Source organism: Lytechinus pictus, unplaced genomic scaffold, assembly GCF_037042905.1.
Source record: "Lytechinus pictus isolate F3 Inbred unplaced genomic scaffold, Lp3.0 scaffold_182, whole genome shotgun sequence".
NCBI lineage: Eukaryota > Metazoa > Echinodermata > Echinoidea > Temnopleuroida > Toxopneustidae > Lytechinus > Lytechinus pictus.
Window position 1 is genome coordinate 1 of NW_026974302.1, and position 18,720 is coordinate 18,720.

An 18,720-nucleotide genomic window follows, 5' to 3' on the forward strand; every position below is an offset into this window, starting at 1 on the left:
CATACACAGATAGAGCATTCATCATATCCTCATTGTCGATAAGGAGGTCTGTGCTAGATTTTGGAAGTTCAATTGGAGGAATTTCCTCTGGCTCTGCCTCCAGGAATGGCAATGCGAAAGGCCGATTTGTCCGTGAAAGTAATAACCTCTTCTTGGCAGCCGTGCTGCTGTCGTCACTGTCGTCTTCTTCTAGTTCTTCTAATTCATCATCATCTGGTAATTCAGACTGCGAACTATTTGAACTAATCTCATCTTCTGACGAAGATTGCAACAATTCCTCATTGAAATCAACTCCCTCTTCATCTGAACTTTCATATTTTGGCCTTGCCTTTTTTCCTTTCCCTTTCCCTTTTGGTTTTGATTTTGCACCCGGTTTACTCTGTGTTGTGGGAGTCTTACCTCTCCCTCTCCCTTTTCCTGGCCCCTTTCCAGTACTTGTTGTGCTACTGCTTGATGGACTTGCCTTAGCCTGGGGACTTCTTTGAGCCTCTATGACCTCTTGAATTAGCCGCTTGCTCCGCCTCGCAGCTTCACGTAATCTCGGGGATCTCCCTCGGCCAACTGCGCCGGTACTGCTGGCTTGACTTACCGGTGTGCTACAGCGAGAACTTGCAGGACTGGAGCCGTTGCTCTGGCCATCATTGCCCCGTCCAACTCCGGCTCCTCCACCAGATTTCTTTGCATTTCCCGGCGTCTCGTCCAATGAATCAACAAGTGACTTAGGCGGACGTCCACGTCCCCTCGGCATCTTGAAATACAAATTATCGGCTGCTAGCGGGTGCCTGGTAACCTAACGCACACCTAACTTAGGTTTGAGATCCACAAGCTTCGCGGTGAAACACGATTTCGGCATTATATTTACGAATCGCACGCAAGTTCTGCACTGTCCGCCATTTTCTGATGTAGATGACCACGTGACCAATTATGCATTCAATTACCGCTATCGCGATCGATCGCTCGGCGAGCCCCCTTCATGCCCAAGTACATGTTTACAAATACCCAAACATCATGACAAATAATACCTCTAAATTCATAAATGATTGACTGCATCTGATCTACATGATCTAGTGACAAACGTCTGAAATTATAACAAATAATGAATTTTTCATTCCAACGTTATTCCTTTCCGATTATGCTTTCCTATTGGTGCGCGTTTAGTCTGCATATGTGCCAATTTCCCAATTGCATTTTCCAAGCAAATCTGATGCGTTATCCTCTTAACTATGAACCCCGGGTCACAATTATCTAATTTGAACAAGATGTGGCAAAACTTAAGATATAAATTGACGGTGACTACAAATAACCTATTTGCTACCATTTATATTTATGAGACCTTGCGGGGAAACACCTTTCACAACTGATTGCTATAAACCAATCAGCGGTTTTGTTTCATGAACTCGGCCACATAACTTTGCTTGCGGGAGAAATTCAGTGAACTATTTTTTACCGCGTTAGGCGGATGAAGTTAGCAATGATATTGGTAAATCGGTGAAAGGACTACCAATTTGATGAGTGTGAGTCAACCATAGAGATATACTAATAACATCTCTATGGAGTCAACGTGATTACGTACATACAGATCAGTGATCTAATAATGCGAGTTCAAGACAGCATCAGCAATTTAAGAAGTGGTTAGAATTTAGATTGGTTTGCAAAAATTCACTCGAGGAAAGTGACGGTGTGATCTGCATCCAGAGCAGTGACTTGTTCACAGATCGAACTTCAGCGCGTTGTTGTTTTTGTATTTTCCAGTATTTTGCATTGATCTTAATTATGGGATTCTAGCATGGGGAAATGCCTCTCAAACGAGACTCGACAAAGTATTTCTACTTCAGAAAAAAGGAGTACTGAGAAATAATACTTTGCATTCATATATAATACCAGACAGTCAAATGACTATCACTTACCTAAAACAACAGTATTTTTGAGCAAGAGTATATTTTTCACAGGACCAAAAATCAGGAATTCTTTGGACAGAGCATTTATAAAAGAGGCATCTTCTCTGAACCGATTTAAATTACTCATCAATTTATTTTTCTGAATTCATACTGATTTAATCAAATATCCACGGAAGTGTTGATTATTTTAAAGTTACTATAATTTTGTATATAGTGAATATACATTCGTGTTACAGTGTCTAAATCTATATCAATTTACAGAATTTTGCTGATTATTTCACTTTATTCATATCATACATTACCCTCATTGTATATAATTTTGATAGGAGGTCTGCATCTAAAGCTTTGCTTAAAGTAGGCCCCTCCACTTTTTAAATTTTTTTCAGTACGTTTCAAAACTGCACATGCAGATGATTTATATTTCTACTGTAAATGAATATGTACTTTGAGAATTCGTGGAATATGAATATATCAATAAATAAATAAATAAATGAATAAATAAATAGGCCCCATGCATAGAGGTGGATATGTTTGTATTGCATTTAGTTACAAAACTAAAACAACGCGGACGAGACGGACCGTGGAATGGTTTCGATAAAAATTTTATCTAAAATTGATGTGAAGAGTTTGTGAATTAATACTATCATCGATTTCACTTCACGTAATCTGGCTTTTAATTACACCGCTACATGTTGGTATTCTTAGGTTTTATAATATTAATAAGTGTCATGTACAACAAGTGTAATTACTTCATATCCTCCATCAAATAAGATGATCTATATTCCGTTGAAGACTGGTGTTTGGTGACCCTTTTGTGATGAACCTTCTAGATCGTTGTTATTGTATGCTGTACGTGTTTCTTTTTGACATATCACGCAAAATCCGCTCCATTGTTTACTCAGGTACAACGTTGAAAATCATACTCCTAACAAGTTACATAAAGTACAGATTAAACCAACGTTTGACATGTTGGAACACTATTGAATTATTCCTTTCACTCTAGGGTCTTGAAATGCCAGTATGCAACAGAAGCCCCTCCATCCAGTCGTTAGACTGTTAGAAGGACTGGTTCATTTTTTGAAGTGTGGTCGCACAATACATGATTGTTATCCTTTTCGCAGTTTATACAATCGTTACATGTTTCTTTATCATTATGGGTATTTGTCTAAGAATGTATGCTTTTTCTTTAATACACGACATTTGGTCATTCTTTCTCCTCCTTGCTGTTGTTTCTACAATATTCCTTCAAATTATATCTGCCGTTTTAATCTGTGTGTGATCTTGGGGGTTTGTGGGGGAGCATGCACCACCCTTGTTAGGTTTTGAATTGTACACAAAGCGATTTACTGCAAAGAACTTCTTATGCAGAATTTTCTTTTTTCATGCTAATGTATCAAATTAATTCCTCCTATTGTCTTACTTTTGGGAGATTCTTACACAAATGGTATATATGAACATTATTTACATATTGGACTTATTGATACATATCCAACACAATACAGTATCAGATGTTTATCATTCTTTCGTTTTATTTATTTTGATTGCTGTCCCAATCTTTTTATATCGAAGTATCTTATCGTAATGTCTATTATTAGTTCATTTGCTATGCTTTGCGATTTAAAGGGCTTGCATGTTCCTCCAATAACCTTTCAATTGTCTCATTATTGCTGGTGCTTGTTGGTTCTTCTTCCACCTCATGGAAATGTATATACATGGAAAATATAGACGCATTTTACGTCTTCCCTCGAAGGGTTAATGTCTGTAATATTGCCTAAAATACTTTGCTTATTTTGTTCCTGTTATATAGTCAGCTCTGAATATTCTCCCTCTTTTTATAATTTGAAGGTTCCTAGGATTTAAGTGCTACTGTATATTTGTTTTGTTTTTGTTTTTGTGTTTGTCGTTATTTGTCTGTATTCGTATCTGTCATTCTCGTAATATCATGTCTTGTGTTATTTCGTTTAGCTGATCTGCATACTCCTCCCTATCTCTGGAGATCCCCTAGACATCCTTTGTGATGGCTGTAAACACAAATTTCCCATTTTCTGATATAGATAATGATGAATTACACGATACTTTCCAGGCTGCCTTTAATTCGAAGTTTGATGAACATGATGAATGTAAAAATTCTGTTTTTCATGACTCCGTAGCTCAAACTCTCAATGCACAAGCTAATCTTGATTCTCTTTCTGATCCTAATGATAATACGTATCAACATACCCCCTCGCTCTATTTTACTGATAAACAGATAGCGTCGAAACAACTTGACAACAGTAACTTTCTAATGCTACATTGCAACATTCGCAGTGCCAACAAAAATTTTGAATCACTTCGTTCCCTTTTATTGAATTCTAAGCTCTTTTGTTCTGTGATAGGTTTGTCAGAAACGTGGTTTTCCCACTCTACTCAACTATCCTTTTATACGCTGCCAGGTTATAATTTGGTCACAAATAATAGAATAGGGAAATCAGGTGGAGGCGTTGCTCTTTTTGTATCCCAACAATTCGATTACAGGTTAAGGCCTGATCTTACTCTAATGAATGATGCTATTGAAACACTTTTTGTTGAAATTCTTATGCCCAACGACAAAAATATTCTGGTTGGAACGATTTACAGGCCGCCTAACTCCTCCCACGATGACTTTTTAAATACATTCCATGGGTTATTGGCACTCCATGAGATGGTCAATGAAACGTGTTTTTTACTCGGCGATTTCAATATTGACTTACTAAAATACGATACTGATACTTTTGTTCAAACTTTTTCGGATGTAATAATGACAGCAGGTTTCCTTCCTTTGATAACCAAGCCAACTCGAATCACAGGTACATCGGCTACTCTCATCGACAATATATTTACAAATACCAGAAGTACTCTCTCTACGGGAATAATTCTTTCTGATTTGACGGACCATTTTCCCATATTTTCGCATTTTAAACTAGATACCAACGCCACTGAACACAAAGTTGATCATAATACTCGACGTGATTTTTCTGAAAATAATATGAATCTGTTCAATGAAGAGTTAGGAAATGTTGACTGGTCAGGAATTTACAGTATTCAAAATGCCGAGGATGCATTTGACGCTTTTATGAATAAATTGAATCCATTAATGAATAGCTCTTTTCCCGTAGTGCGATTCAAACGCTCTAATTACAAAAAGGTTCCAAGGTCCCCATGGATTACACCTAGCATTTTGCGCTCAATAAACAGAAAGAATAACCTTTACTTAAAAACTATTTCAAAGCCTTGCGACAGTAATAGAAAAAAGTACACTGACTACAAAAATATTCTGACAGGTATACTGAGAAAATGTAAAAAGAATTATTTTCATAATCAATTTGACCTCTATAGAAACGACGTTAAAAATACATGGAAAGTTATAAAAAACGTTATACAAGGTAACTTCAGAATGTCTACGCCCACGAAAATAAATGTTGATGGTGAATTGGTAGAGGATCCCTTTGCCTTGGCAAATGTTTTTAATGACTATTTTGCATCCGTAGGCCAAAATCTTGCCAGCACAATCCCTGCCTCTTCTAAACACTTCACATCTTTTCTTAATGTCCCTAATCCAAATTCGATATATTTCACACCAACAGACGTAAAAGAACTAGCTGATATAATTTCTGGACTAAAGAATAAAATGAGTTCAGGATGTGACGATATAAGTAACATTCTCCTGAAAAGAAACCTGATACACATTATTAAACCTTTGACTTATATCTTTAATTTGTCTCTTTCTACAGGAGTTGTACCTTCTTCATTAAAGCAAGCCCGAGTAATCCCCATTTTTAAAAAAGGCGACAACACCGTGTTGGGAAATTATCGCCCCATATCATTATTGACATGCCTTTCGAAGGTTTTGGAAAAAGTAATTTTTGTACGCACGACAAAGTTTCTTAATATACATAAATTGTTTTATCCCCTGCAGTTTGGTTTTCGCGAAAAACATAGTACTACTCATGCCCTGTTGTCAACGATTAATAAGATTGCCAATGGAATTGACAAGTATGAGCATACTGTTGGGGTGTTCCTGGACTTCTCCAAGGCTTTCGACACAATCAACCATGATATCCTTTTATACAAGCTTAATTATTATGGAATCAGAGGGATAGCCTTGGAGTGGTTCAGGAACTACCTCAGCAGTAGGCAGCAATATGTTTCCATAGCAAATGTAGATTCCCCTCCCAAATCTATCTCATGTGGAGTCCCCCAAGGCTCAATCTTGGGTCCGCTTCTTTTTTTGGTCTACATTAATGATTTTTATAAATCATCAAGTACTTTATCATTCATTCTTTTTGCCGACGACTCAAATATATTTTTTTCTCATAAGGACCCCAAACATTTACTTGACACACTTAATAAAGAATTAAAACTAGTCTCAGAGTGGATCAAAGCCAACAAATTATCGCTTAATCTCACTAAAACAAAATACATGCTCTTCAGCAATATCATTGATGAACTCCCAGGTAACATTATTTTTGATAATATTAATATTCAAAGAGTATTAAGTACGAAATTTCTAGGAGTAACTATCGACGACAGACTGTCATGGAAAGAACATATAGATAACACATGCAAAATAATTTCACGGAATATTGGAATTATAAATAAAGTTAAATTCTATTTTCCGACTCGTATATTATTAAACTTATACTCTACGCTGATACTCCCGCATTTGAACTTTTGTATTATTGCATGGGGGAGTTGTGCTGATTTTCATTTGAATAGACTTTTACTACTTCAGAAAAAAGCTTTGCGCGTTATTTGCCATTCTCATTATCGGGCACATACGAATGTTCTTTTTAAAACTCATGGAATTCTTAAGATACATGATCTTTACCATTATAATCTTGGATCTTTTATGTTCAACCTTAGTAAAGATGAACTACCAGACGTATTTTATTCTATGTTCACACGAAATATCAATGTACATCACTACCCTACAAGATCTGCTGGACTTTTCCATTTACCTAGAACGAGGACATTATTAACAAACAAACTGTTTATATCTTCTGGTATCAAACTTTGGAATTCACTTCCGCAAACTTTACGAAATAAGCCAACTATTCATAGCTTCAATAGAGCACTTAAAAAAAATCTAACCAATAACTATAACACTCACATCATTCATCCTACTTAGGATATCTTGTGGATCTTCTGTTCTTCTGGATTCCCCCCTCCCCCACCCTGCCTTTATTTCGCTTCTTTTCCCGTCTCCTTTCTTTCGCTCTACCTGTTTTTTTTTTGGGTTTTTTTCTTTCCTTCTTCTTTCTTTCTTTCACTCGTTTTTGTCCTTTGTTTTGTTGTTGTCGTTGTCTTTTTTTTCAATTTGTCTGTTCTTGTAATACTTCGTCTGTCTTGTTTTGGTATAACTTTTTGTCATGTCTTGATCTTGTACCGTTCTGTCACGTCCTGTTTTCGTAACGTTTTGTCTTGTGTGTCCTTTTCACTTTTTCTTCATATCTTGTAAGATAATCCAGCCTTGTTTATTTTTTATTTGGGAGAATATGTAAAAAAAAAAAAAATACATTTAACAAGGATTTACATATAATTTTTACATATAATTTTTACAAGAAAGATATGATGACTTGTTTATTGTATCTATTTTGAACTTCAACAAGAACGATATGATTAGTATATATATATATATTGTTTTTTGCATTAAGTCTTATTTATTAAAGGAAACCTTCAATAACAAGCTTTGCTTTCCAGAAGTTTCCTATTTCATTTCAAAATGTTATATTATATTTTGCTTTACTTTGTAACTTTGTTGAAATTTTGGAATGAATAAATTCGTTGTCAATCAATCAATCAATCAAAAAAAAAAAAGGGGGGGGGGCAGTGTTGCCTATAGCTGTTCGGTCTTTAGAGGCATTTTTGCCTTGCAGGGGCGGATCAAGCCTTTGCCAATAGGGAGGGGGGCGAATTTTTTTTCAGCCATATTTTCCCCGATCGGCCGCTCGAAGTTGATTTTTTTTCTTTGAAGGGGTAGTCCTAATAATCACTTCTTAGCTTTATTCTTATAAATCAACATAAATATTTAATAATCTCATAAGCCTTGTTTAAATGCGAGCGCGAAGCGTGAGCTAATTTGGTTTTTTGTTTTAGATTTATGTATTTTGTCCTAAAAATTGAATATTCCGGGTAATGTTTGTGATCGTGAACAAGATGTGTATGCAACTAAATAATAACTGCGAGCGTACGTTTTGAAGTGATTAAAAAGAGCCCTGTTAAGGACTGCTTGCAGTTAGGCATTAAGACGTTAGGCCTACACATTTAACAAATCAAATAATGCCAAAGAATGGAAATTCTAAACACTTTTTGTAATCGTGAACAGGATAGGTATCAAGTAAACACTTGATTCGAGCGCGAAGGGCGAGCGGAAAAAATATCGAAATTTAGACCTAAAAACGGGACATGTTTTGTAAATCATGAAGATCGATGAGTAATTGGGGATCTTCCTACATTAATAATGAGAGCGTAAAACGCGAGCAGAACATTTTTGTCTCACCTGCATAGCAGAGTGAGACTATATAGGCGCCGCTTTTCCGACGGCGGCGTCGTCAACACCAAATCTTAACCGAAGGTTAAGTTTTTGAAATGACAGCATAACTTAGAGAGTATATAGACCTAGTTCCTGAAACTTGGCCATACGGTTAATCAAGTATTACTGAACATCCTGCATGAGTTTCATGTCACATGAGTAAGGTCAAAGGTCATTTAGGGTCAATGAACTTAGACCATGTTGGGGGAATCAACATCAAAATCTTAACCTAAGGTTAAGTTTTTGAAATGTCATCATAACTTAGAAAATATAAGGACCTAGTTCATGAAACTTGGACATAAGGTTAATCAAGTATTACTAAACATCCTGCATGAGTTTCATGTCACATGACTAAGGTCAAAGGTCATTTAGGGTCAATGAACTTAACTTTTCGCCTAACAACCATACAGAAGGGTAAGAAGCATAAACTGAGAATGCAGTTTTTGTATGATTAATAGGGGAATCAGTGCATCAGAAAATATAAACGATGGATGAGTACAATAAACTGAACAATGAAGAACAAACGACAAGTGTATCACACTTTGCAAAAGCGAATGTTACCTTGGAAATTTATTTTTTTCATTAAAAAAGGTACAGTAAATTAACTTTAAAAAGTATTAATTGAAAACAAGAATACAATATTGTTGGAATTTGGCTGTCATGCATGCAAAAAAGTCATCAGATCGATGGTAATTTTTAAATGTGTTTTTGATGTTTTATTAGAGAATTAAATAATTTATGATACAATTCTTCACAAGTATTGTAAACTGCTAACTAAATATATATCATGTTGGCCTGCGTTTGTTGAAACGTTTATTTAAAAAAAGTGGGGAGGCGGGTTGGAGTCCCGCTCCAAGTTCCACGGCCATGTTTCTAGCAAGTTGTATAACTTTGTGATAGAGGGAGATCAATCATCAAAGGCGTACCGCATGCCAAATTTCCTAAGGCAAAGTGAGCGAGCCGAAAGATTAAACTTCTTTAAATTAAAATATATTTTGGCATGTTGTACTATCGAGGTATCTCACCCTATTCCTTTCCCTTTCTTTCATAGCCCCATTCATCTGTATGCCAGGAAGTCCAAGTGTGTTGGGTGATTTTGAATTGATGAAATCGTTTTAATCTGAATTTGTTTATATAATAATATATTTCAAACGCAAACATACTACAAAAACAATATAACATCAGAAAATGCATTAACATGATATATAAATCAGACATGTGACATCATTCATCTAAATAGAATTCATTCATAATGAAATTCGATATACTTGTATTGAAATAGTGAACCACGTAGTAACAAATTTTGGCCTACATATATTTGGGAAAAAATCTTGGTCGATACAATATAGGCCTACTGAACAGTGGTATATAATAGGCCTATTAAAAGTAGGGGTGTGGAGGTGCTCAGGTATGGCGTTTTGACAGGGCGTTACACTACCCCACCCCCCAAAAAAAAAAAAATAATAATAAAAAAAATAAATAAATAAAATACAATGAAAAAAATAACATTAACAAAAATCATTCAAAAAAATGAATACATGTAAATAGATCTAGATAAAAACGGTAATAATAAAAACGAATAGAGGAAAAAAATAGAAGGTAAATATAAGGAAATGAGAGAATTTCCCCCCCCCCTATGAAAAGAGTAAGAAATTGGGGAAAAAATCAATTAAACAATGAAAAATTGAAAATAAAATTCAATCCGCATGACGTTAAATTGACAACAGTGCTTTCTTTTGGTCGGATAGTTGCGTTCCTCTAACTAAGTGAAAAATTGTTCATTTTCTTTCACGCATCGTCAACGCGATTAACTAGCAGCGCGAGCGCTTTTAGCGAAAATCATCCAGGCACTGCGCCCAGAGTGCAGGGCTAGGCTACGGGCGCGACGACGTGGCACGCGTGCGTGTACTGAGTACTGCATGTGCGACGTGGACGTGGTATTTGTTAATTTTGTGTAGGGGGAAATTCCACAACCATGAGTGGCACTTCTGGAATGTTTAAACTCAAACCATTCTACGATTTTGACAGCACACAGATTGAACTCCCAGGCTGCATGTTCAAGATGTCTAATATTCAAGGGAATTCATCGCAAACGAACAACGAAGAGGTGAATATTAATGTCGTAAGCAGTTATGAGTTAACTAAAAATGTGGACCGTCTAACGCACGTAAGCGGAGCACAATGGCAAATCACGTAGAACGTATAGAGCGCCTTTCACCGTAGAGGGCGGAGCAGCCATCTCATTAAAATGACGGAGTTCGTTTACGATAGCTTGCCGATTTTTATGAATGAAATTGGAGCGCATGCGCATGTGATTCAAGTGATCAGAATCACGATTCGCCATCTTGGAAGATCTCGCGACACGCTTTCATCTGCTACCAAACTCACCTGAGAATTGCTCTTTTTTGGATTTTTCCAGTATTTTTGAAGCATCGACAGAATCAGCAAATAAGGAGCCGATATCTTGACGAAAGTTGAAGTTTGGTAAGTTGTCATTTAAATGTGTTTTGAGTAGGAAACTGCGTCGGTATACCATCGTAATCTGTAGAATCCTGCGAGAGCGTGTGTGTACAAACAAAGCAGTGTAGTTGTACTATAAATTATCGTCGCATGAATATGCATGAACTATATGGAAATTTTGATGATCGAACCTTGTCATTTGTGCGATCGGACTGGGGGCATTAGTCACGTGATCGTGATGACGCAACACGAACCGGCCATGCTGAAAGTTCGCTGAACTGGGCGACCTTGATACATAAGTCATAAACAAAGAAAAATTCCAATGGCTTTTCGTTTCGTCCTGTGATGTGAGCTGAGTGAGCTATTTATAGTATACTACGGTATATGGATTGGTGTAATGTGCAGCATATTATGCATACTGCAGTCACATGCAGTGGCAGATTTTTTTTTACTCTTAGTTTTTTTTACTTGGCTCACATCATTATCTTTATGAAACAAGTTTCATTTTTACTTTCTCTTTATTTTTGGCTAGATATTTTTCTTTTTTGTTACCTCTTCCCAGTCTCACTTTTGAATTTTTTACTCAAATAATACAGGGCCAGGGGACTGGGACTTTAGTTTAAATTGTATGCATGTTAAAGTTGCAAGTTGGTTAGATGAACAAAAGAAAAAAATAGTGTTAGTGTAGTGGTAACTATCATGACTATAAACAAATGCACTTGAGGTCTTTAATTATAATTGGAGTAGACTCTAAAATTATCTACATGTAGGGTCAAGTTAGACTTTATTATCTCATTTTCTCTTTATTTTTGCTAGGTCTACCGGTATAAAAAAACAACTACCGCGGTAGTTGTTTTTTTATGCCTCTCAATTAAGCCTTATGGATTAAGTTGGTAAGAATTTGGCTTTTAAGATAAATGGAGTAAATGTAGATCTATTGAAAGTTACGTAGACTCTGGGACTTAATGGATTAAAGTTTATAACCTCATTTTAAACTTATAAATTATTGATTTATTTGTATAGGGTATACTATTCTCATCATATTCCAAAAAGTTGGTAACTTTTCTGCTTTCATTTCATAAATCATAGTTTCAAATTTTCAATCTTTAGTTTCCTGGAACTTCTGAACAGGAAATTCTGAATTCTTTTTTCTCACCTGCAGGGATAATTCAATATTCATTATTTTGTTTTATTTTTCAATACTATCATTAGTTTTCTTATTTTTCATAGTTTTTGTCTTCGGTTTCATATTTTTGATTTTGTTCATTTCTAATTTTCATCCTGTCTTCGGGTCATTTTCTTATTTACGATTTCGAGGGGGTTAAGTTTTCTGTAAGAACTTCTCAGTTATTCTGTCATTAGCCTTTTCCTATTTTTAAATCATCTTTGCTTTTGGTTTAATTTTATATTTGTTAGGTTTTATTATTTGCAATTATCTTACTTGGATTCTTCTATCTTTTTTTTCTATTTACCATTTTGTTCTTTCCATTTTTTTTTTTGCAATTTCTGTTTTCTTATTCATATTAATTGTCATTAATGTTTTTGTTTCTCAATTATGCCTCTCCAATTTTATTTTGCATTGAGTTTGACTTTATATTCTGTCACTTTGTTCCAGCATTTTTTTTTTTTCACGATTAAATACCTGGTATCTTACAAATTTTATTTTCTCCTTTCTTTTCCCTCCATCCAAGAGCTCCAGCTCTGTATTACATGCATGTCATGTATTCATTTACAGCTCTCCACAAAGAAGTTCACATCTTTCTGATTGTTTCTTTAAATCTACCCATTCATTTTTAATTTCTCTTTCTTTTCATACATGTCTGCATCTTTACTTTCCACTTTCTTCATGCTATATTCAACAAGTGATGATTCATATAAGTATCTTTTTTATACTCTGTACCTCATTATTTCTTTTTAGGCATTTCTTTCAAAGTCTTCCTTGAAATTGAAGACCCCCCCCCCCCCACCATTTTTTCTTTCCTTTAATTTTTGTGTATGTGCCGTTTCCTCACCTATATCTATTCTCCATTTTCTCCTGTATGTTCTTTCATTTTTTTTCTGGGGTGGCCTTTACATTTCAATCCATCTTTCTAACTAGATCTACATACAGTGTACAGTATTTAGGGGGGGGGGTTACTTTCCTTGTCATTTTCCATACTACATGTAGCTCTTAGTCTTTTCAATCTCCCAGTGGGCTTTGTAATTGTGATATTGCCCCCACACTGTCAGCTTTGCATATACACCAATATTACAGAACCATTCTAACTGATCAATTGTGAGAACTACATTACGATGCTTAGTGCCCCCCAAGAAATTGATTTTTTTAATGTAAAGTTTACCTAGTCTGCAGGGATATACTATGAAACTGATACTTTGATCAACAAGTGGGACATCAAATTCATACACAAGTCATTGTATTGTTTGTTTTGTATGCTCTCTATCCTCGCCACCTTTGTGAAGACTGAAGTTGACTAAAGAAGACTTAACTTGACAACATCAAGGCGCAAATATTCACTGCTGAATGATAGCTGCCATATGAGCTAAAACAACAACAATTCATAAGAAAATAGTATTTTGCAGAACAATGTAATCCGGATTCGATGAAATTTTGTTTTGTATTTTATGTAGATTTGCATCATTTTGAAGTTAAGAATATATAATTACATATATTTTTACATAAATTTCAATTTCCACTTCATCAATATTTATACAGAGTTGTTGTTTGTGGAACAATTTATTTATTTTTTTTTTGGGGGGGGGATGAAGTTGCATTCGTAAGTAATTTTTCCAAGAGCTCTTATATAAAAAGAACTTAGGGATGGGGTACCTTTCCCATATTCAGAAGCCTGGAACCTTGTCCTTTGACTAAAAGTAGGGAATAACATTTTTCAGGGAATAATTTTCCTCATATCGCATCAAAATTTGCACCCTTTTTTTCGAAGAAGAAAGTCTTTTCGCAATGCAGATTTTTTGTAATAGAACTGTAGAACGTAGTTGATAGCTATTCTCTTATTACCTTAAAATGCTTATCAAATTTATTAGACAAAATTGTTCCCTTTCATTTGGCAAAATAATTTCATTGCTCTCTGTACCAGATGAAAGTTAATGACTTATTGTATTTACATGTTATTTCATTTTCTTTTCTTTAGTTTGACATGGAGGAATCTACACAGCATGCAAGTGCTCTGTCCAAGCTGTGCAGAGTATGTGCCCAAGTGATTTCTTCACCCAAGAATATGTCAAGTGTGAAGAAGTATGCAGAAGCTCTCTTGGCTCTCTACAAGTTGGACATTCACGGAGATCAAAAAGGCACTCACCCACAATCCATATGTAACAAGTGCAGGTCAGTACATCATTGAGTTTCTTTCATATATAAACTGAAAAACTGAAGTCCCAAATTCACTCTTCTGATTTTTGAAAATTGCTCATGTTTGGGTCAAACGTATTTAGGGTGGGCCTATGCTGTTTTTTTAAGACTAGCCAAACATGTTTAGGGTACCGGTATGTTTTCTCCCCAAGCTTTTTCCTGGGATCATATTCTGGCAACAGCTTATTTAGGGGCCAAAATGTGTTAATAAAGCCCACTAAAAACTTGTTTAGGGGGTTAGTTTGCACACAGAGAAAAACTTGTTTTATAGGGGGTGTTTGGAAATGATTTGGTCATGCGTGTGTACAGCAATAAATTTCACTGCCCACCCCCCCCCCCTGCTGATACACACGTATGCGGGTAAAGTGCTGAAACCATTTATAATCTATATGTAAACTACATTGGTTTGCTTTTTTCTCATTAGCATTCTGTATTTAACTGACACAGACATTAAATCCTTTGTTATTTCTTTACCTGGGCCCGTTTCATAAAGCTTTTCGTAAGTTACGAATGACTTTACGCACGACTGGTGACCATTTCTTGTGTTACATGTATATGATAAATCCCTATGTAGTAGAACATGTTCCAGTCGTTCGTAAAGTCGTGCATAACTTTAAGAACGGCTTTACATGTATGAAACACCCTGGTACCTACATGTATACTATTGTGCAAATATGAATTATTATTACTAAAAAAATTTGGGAAAAAAATTGTGTACAAAACATATGGGGAAAAATACTTTGAAAAATTTTGGAAAAAAAAAGAATTGTGTACAAAACAATTGGGGAAAAAAAAATTCCCAAAAGTGTTTTTTTACATGTTTTAGACAATTTGGAAGCTTTTTTTAAAAAAAAAGTTTCATTGAAAAAATACTTCAAAAAAATTTGGGAAAAAAATTGTGTACAAAACATATGGGGAAAAAAAATTCCCAAAAGTTTTTTTTTACATGTTTTAGACAATTTAGAAGCTTTTTTAAAAAAAAAAGTTTCATTGAAAAAATACTTCAAAAAAATTTGGGAAAAAAATTGTGTACAAAACATATGGGGAAAAATACTTTGAAAATTTTTGGAAAAAAAAAAGAATTGTGTACAAAACAATTGGGGAAAAAAAATTCCCAAAAGTGTTTTTTTACATGTTTTAGACAATTTAGAAGCTTTTTTTTTTTAAAAAATTTCATTGAAAAAATACTTTAAAAAAATTTGGAAAAAAAAGATATTTTAACAAATTGGTTTGTTATAATCAGTTTCATAATTCTGCAAAGTGGTTATGAATTTTGTTTCATTTTACATTCCAGGATGACTGTGACAAGAGCATTCAAAAGCTTGCAGAGTGGCAAGGTATTTACTGGAGTATTGCCTGCACTATGCTACTTCAGTCATCATCAGCGCCAGTGCCATGTTTGCGACACATATTCAAAGTACCTTCAGTCCATTCAGCCAGAGGTACCAATGCCTGCAGTGCAGCCAACGTCCACATCAGCACCTTCAGAATTGGAACCAAGCATTGTATCTGTGACAAGGACTCTATTTTCTTCGGATACACCTGTTGATGACCAAGGCCCCTCAACATCCTATCAGCCGTTCACTCAAAGTGTTCCAGACCCAGGATCAAAAATCGATGGAGCTAAACGAGTTTGGAGCGCTAAAACCAGCCTAAGAAATGTTGGGAGGGAGTATGCCAGAAAGAGGACAAGTGACATCGCTGACTCAGTGGCCGACTTCTGCCTTAAACGAAAAGAAGATAAGACAGACGTCTTGTACTTTCTTCTCTCTGACAGTCTAAGAGAGTCAGGAGATCAGCGCCTTAAAGAAGTGAGTTTGTCATCTAATTATCTCCTTTTTGAAATAATTTCAATAATGCAGTATGTATACAAGTACAGCAGTTGATGGGACCGGATTAAAGAATGCATCAGTGTCCCTATATTATAGTATGGCACAATGTTAAGATTCATTTTTATTCTATATTACAAATTATTCATTAATTCAAATTCTTATGTAAAGCTCAATGTTTTGGAAGAAATTTGGAGTGTGAAAAAATTTGAGAACAATGCCCTGTCATTCTGTAAAAAAATATATATAAAAAACCTGTATTAAAGAAGTAGGATAAAAGCTATGAATTGATCTTTATATATATTTGCTATTCTAATTATATGTATTTTATTTTTATATTCCTTGCAGGTTATGGCATCATGGAATGATGAACTTTCAATGGAAATGACTGTCGAGCAATGCCTTGCTATGCGGGTCACCACCATGACATCTAAAAATCGATACAAGGAGCAGTATGCTCAGATGAAGGATGTATTGAAGCCACCTCATGTTCTTGACGAGGCAGAAAAAACATACATGCCAGGGAGTGTGCGTTTTAGACTTGAAGGGGGAGCTGAGCTAATACAGCATACACCTGTCAAAGGAGGCAGGTGGTCCGACTCCAACGAGTACGGGAACATTAACTTCGAACCATTGCCGATAGGAGGGGAGCTGCACAATGAGCTCGAAGTTCCTGTTCCGAACTTCAAGGGGGTACAATGGCCTTATTCTCATGCCTTGGCAAAGACCCTTGAAGAATTGGATGAAGATATTGCCCTCGGATTAGCATCATGTGGACTGGAAAAGGGTGATGATCCGCTGATACTGACGATGGTGAAAGATGGAGCAGATGGCATGGGTGATGTCTCCATCATCAAGGAGAAGGGAGACAGGATTCTGCCAGACAAGGCATTTAGGGCTGCATTCGCCGTCATTAAATGCGAAGTAGTTTTGCAAGGGAAAAGATGTACTGTTTACGAGCCAAAGGACCCGAACTCTGTCCTGATAACAAGACCTCTTGTAGAAGCTATAGGGGACGAGAATAATCATGCTTCCTCCATTCTTATGTTGGACCTAATGGAGCATGAGAGGGAAGTAATGAAGGATAAAGTTATGTCAGTTAATGTAGGAAATTGGTGGAGGAGGCACAAACTGTCTTTCTACAATTCTATGATAGACGAGAAGCTAGACCGTGCCGAGAGTGGGCTGCAGGCAAGTGGTTCAAAATTCTTGTGCACATTGTGCACAGCCTCAAGGCAAACCGCAAGAGAAAATGTTGGAAGCTTCGAGATTTGTCGTACTCTTGAGGACATGAAGGATATGGCAAATTATGTTCAAGTCAACCCTGACAAGAAATCGGCAGCAGAACTGAACGAAATCGCTGAAGGAGTCAAGGATTACCCAGTCCTCAAGAGCAGCCCGAAGCAAAAACTGATTGATGCAACCCACGCAGATATCAATATGGGTTCGTTCTTCAAAAAACTGATCATATGTGAGGTAGCAAGGATCCAAAGCTGGGCCATATCCGAGACATTGAAGCCTGGATACGAGCATGCTGAGAAGGCATTTGATGATCATGCACATGAAACACTTGGCATAGTACCCAAGCTAATGATGCCAGGAAATTATGCTAGACAGCTTTTCAAAGAAGCTAATCAGCGCCATGTCCTAGCTCTCATTCCAGACAGTGACAGGAGAGAAAAGATGGGAGAAATATTCCACTTGTTCCGACAGGTACGCCAAGTCTATAGGGCTCATCATCCTGGCAAGGAAGACATCGCATCCTACAAAGAGAAAGCCATCAGAATGGGGAGGCTATTAGATGAGCACTTCACTTACGCCAGCTGGCCCAACTACCTTCACAAGCTCATCGAGCATGTCCAGGAGGTACTTGAAGACGAGGAGGGACCCGGAACTATTGGCGGGCTAAGTGGGGAGGGGAATGAAGGTGCAAATAAGGTATTTAGAGATTTGCGCCGCCATTTTTCACGGAAATCAAGTGCCATGCTTTCACTTCGAGATGTCATCTGGTTTCATTGGCTGTACACAAGTCCTAAGCTTCGTAGGATAGCTCAAGTCACATCAAGAGACTATTCATGTTCAAAATGTCAGAAATTGGGGCATAGTGCAATCCATTGTTCAAATGCATGAGAAGAAAAACAATTAGGAAGAAGATGCATGCTTGGTTTTGATAAATAAAAAAAAAAAACAATTCAGAATTGAAATTTTGAGTACCCGGTACCCAATTTTCATATGATGCTTTCTTAAATACATGAAGTAAACATGTAATTTTTATCTGTTTGAGAGGTTATGTACAATGTAGTCAATACAAAAAGAGGGTAATGAATCTGATTGAAAAGTTGTATCAAATTTTCACCACCAAGATCACTTTCATTGAAGATCTAAACTGAACTTTGTCAAATCATGAAATCTACTGCAAGCTGAAGAATGATCACAGTGTATTATTATTATTATTATTGGTAATGACGCTTTACTCATTTTTCTCAATTCTCAGCAATTACACCTCTTTCAGAATATTTTGGAACATTTTTTTCAATACATGTACATAAAGAGAGACACTTGGGTGGTTATTTTATTGGATTCTATACAAACTCATATTTAAATAGTAAATGTCCA

The 18,720-nt window shown here is 36.1% G+C and overlaps 1 protein-coding gene across 1 annotated transcript; it reads left to right on the plus strand.

Annotated features, from left to right (window-relative positions):
• The first annotated feature begins 10,774 nt into the window (after nt 1-10,774).
• On the plus strand, nt 10,775-18,659 carry LOC135159223 (V(D)J recombination-activating protein 1-like). Its single transcript, XM_064115533.1, has 4 exons — nt 10,775-10,932; nt 14,058-14,251; nt 15,570-16,086; nt 16,453-18,659. The coding sequence occupies exons 2-4, from the start codon at nt 14,064-14,066 to the stop codon at nt 18,232-18,234; spliced, it is 2,487 nt and encodes an 828-aa protein (XP_063971603.1). The 5' UTR covers nt 10,775-10,932; nt 14,058-14,063; the 3' UTR covers nt 18,235-18,659.
• The last annotated feature ends 61 nt before the right edge of the window (nt 18,660-18,720 follow it).

Coding starts and splice junctions, on each gene's coding strand:
- LOC135159223 (XM_064115533.1), top strand. CDS start 14,064: ATGGAGGAATCTACACAGCATGCAAGTGCTCTGTCCAAGCTGTGCAGA. Junction 14,252..15,569: donor TCCATATGTAACAAGTGCAG/GTCAGTACATCA, acceptor TTTACATTCCAG/GATGACTGTGACAAGAGCAT. Junction 16,087..16,452: donor GAGATCAGCGCCTTAAAGAA/GTGAGTTTGTCA, acceptor TATTCCTTGCAG/GTTATGGCATCATGGAATGA.